This window comes from Chiloscyllium plagiosum, chromosome 21 (genome assembly GCF_004010195.1).
Source record: "Chiloscyllium plagiosum isolate BGI_BamShark_2017 chromosome 21, ASM401019v2, whole genome shotgun sequence".
Classification (NCBI taxonomy): domain Eukaryota; kingdom Metazoa; phylum Chordata; class Chondrichthyes; order Orectolobiformes; family Hemiscylliidae; genus Chiloscyllium; species Chiloscyllium plagiosum.
In genome coordinates, this window is record NC_057730.1 from 55,820,860 (window position 1) to 55,823,001 (window position 2,142).

Sequence of the window (2,142 nt, forward strand, 5' to 3'; positions counted from 1 at the left end):
AATTTAGAACTTCAACTTTTAGATCTGGTCTATCCTTTTCCATCACTATTTTAAAACTAATAGAATTATGGTCGCTGGCCCCAAAGTGCTCCCCCACTGACACCTCAGTCACCTGCCCTGCCTTATTTCCCAAGAGTAGGTCAAGTTTTGCACCTTCTCTAGTAGGTACATACACATACTGAATCAGGAAATTTCCTTGTACGCACTTAAATTCCTCTCCATCTAAACCTTTCACACTATGACAGTCCCAGTCAATGTTTGGAAAGTTAAAATCCCCTACCATAACTACTCTATTATTCTTACAGATAGCTGAGATCTCCTTACAAATTCGTTTCTCAATTTCCCTCTGACTATTGGGAGGTCGATAATACAATCCTAATAAGGTGATCATCCCTTTCTTATTTCTCAGTTCTACCCAAATAACTTCCCTGGTTGTATTTCCGGGAATATCCCCCCTCAGCACAGCTGTAATTCTATCCCTTATCCAAAATGCCACTCCCCCTCCTCTCTTGCCTCCCTTTCTATCCTTCCTGTAGCATTTGTATCCTGGAATATTAAGCTACCAGTCCTGCCCATCTCTGAGCCATGTTTCTGTAATTGCTATGATATCCTGGCAGGCAGTGCAGGGATCCCCTGTGGCCATTCCCCTCAACAATAAGTATACCGTTTTGGATACTGTTGGGGGGGGATGACTTACCAGGGGAAAGCAGTGGGGCACCTGCTGCTCAGAAGGGAAGGGGGAAGAGGAGCAGGGCAGTAGTCATTGGGGACTCGATAGTTAGGGGGACAGATAGGAGGTTCTGTGGGGACGAGAGAGACTCACCGTTGGTGTGTTACCTCCCAGGTGCCAGGGTTCGTGACGTCTCTGATCATGTTTTTGGGATCCTTCGGGGGGAGGGAGAGCAGCCCCAAGTCATGATCCACATTGACACCAACGACATAGGTCGGAAGAGAGATGCGGACTTGAGGCAGAAATTCAGGGAGCTAGGATGGAAGCTTAGAGCTAGGACAAACAGAGTTGTTGTCTCTGGTTTGCGGCCGGTGCCACGTGCTAGTGAGGTGAGGAATAGGGAGAGAAAAGAGTTGATCACGTGGCTACAGGGATGGTGCAGGAGGGAGGGTTTCGGGTTTTTGGATAATTGGAGCTCTTTCTGGGGTAGGTGGGACCTCGACAAGCAGGATGGTCTTCATCTAAACCAGAGGGGTACCAATATCCTGGGTGGGAAATTCGCTAAAGTATTAAGGTGGATTTAAACTAATACAGCAGGGGGATGGGAACCAAAATTGTAGGACAGGTACAGAAGAGGATGAGAGTAGGGAGTTCCCAAATCAATTATCTGACACTGTCAAGCGAAAACCTGGTTTGAAGTGTGTGTCCTTCAACGCGAGGAGCATCCGAAATAAAGTGGGTGAACTGGCAGCGTGGGTTGGTACCTGGGACTTCGATGTTGTGGCCATTACGGAGACTGGATAGAGCAGGGACAGGAATGGCTGTTGCAGGTTCCGGGATTCAGATGTTTCAGTAAGAACAGAGAAGATGGGAAAAGAGGGGGAGGTGTGACATTGTTCATCAGGGTCAATATTACACTTGTAGAAAGGATGTTTGGGGACTCGTTAACTGAGATAGTATGGCTGAGATTAGAAACCGGAAAGGAGAAGTCACCATGCTGGGAGTTTTCTATAGGCCTCCGAATAGTTCCAGAGATTTAGAGGAAAGGATAGCAAAGATGATTCTCGATAGGAGTGAGAGAGGCAGGGTAGTTGTCATGGGGGACTTCAACTATCCAAATATTGACTGGGATCACTACAGTACGAGTACTATAGATGGGTCAGTTTTTGTCCAGTGTGTGCAGGAGGGCTTCCTGACACAGTATGTAGACAGGCCTACAAGGGGCGAAGCCACTTCAGATTTAGCACTGGGTAACGAGCCTGGAAAGGTATTAGATTTGGAAGTAGGTGAGCACTTTGGAGACAGCAATCACAATTCAGTCAGGTTTACTTTAGTGATGGAAAGGAATAGGTGTACTCCACTGAGCAGCAGTTACAGTGGGGGAAGGGAAAGTACGATGCAATTAGGAAATATTTAGGAAGCATAGAATGGGGAAGGAAACTGCAGGGGATGAGCACATTAAAAATGTGGAG

At 46.9% G+C, this 2,142-nt stretch overlaps 1 protein-coding gene across 1 annotated transcript in view; it reads left to right on the forward strand.

Moving 5' to 3' along the window:
* LOC122560408 (prolyl 3-hydroxylase 3-like) overlaps positions 1-2,142 on the forward strand; it is an 18,464-nt gene that overhangs the window by 10,571 nt on the left and 5,751 nt on the right. Inside the window, exon 7 of the mRNA XM_043711045.1 lies at positions 1,728-1,743. Coding sequence (XP_043566980.1) covers positions 1,728-1,743 — 16 coding nt within the window. The remainder of the gene's footprint in view (positions 1-1,727; positions 1,744-2,142) is intronic.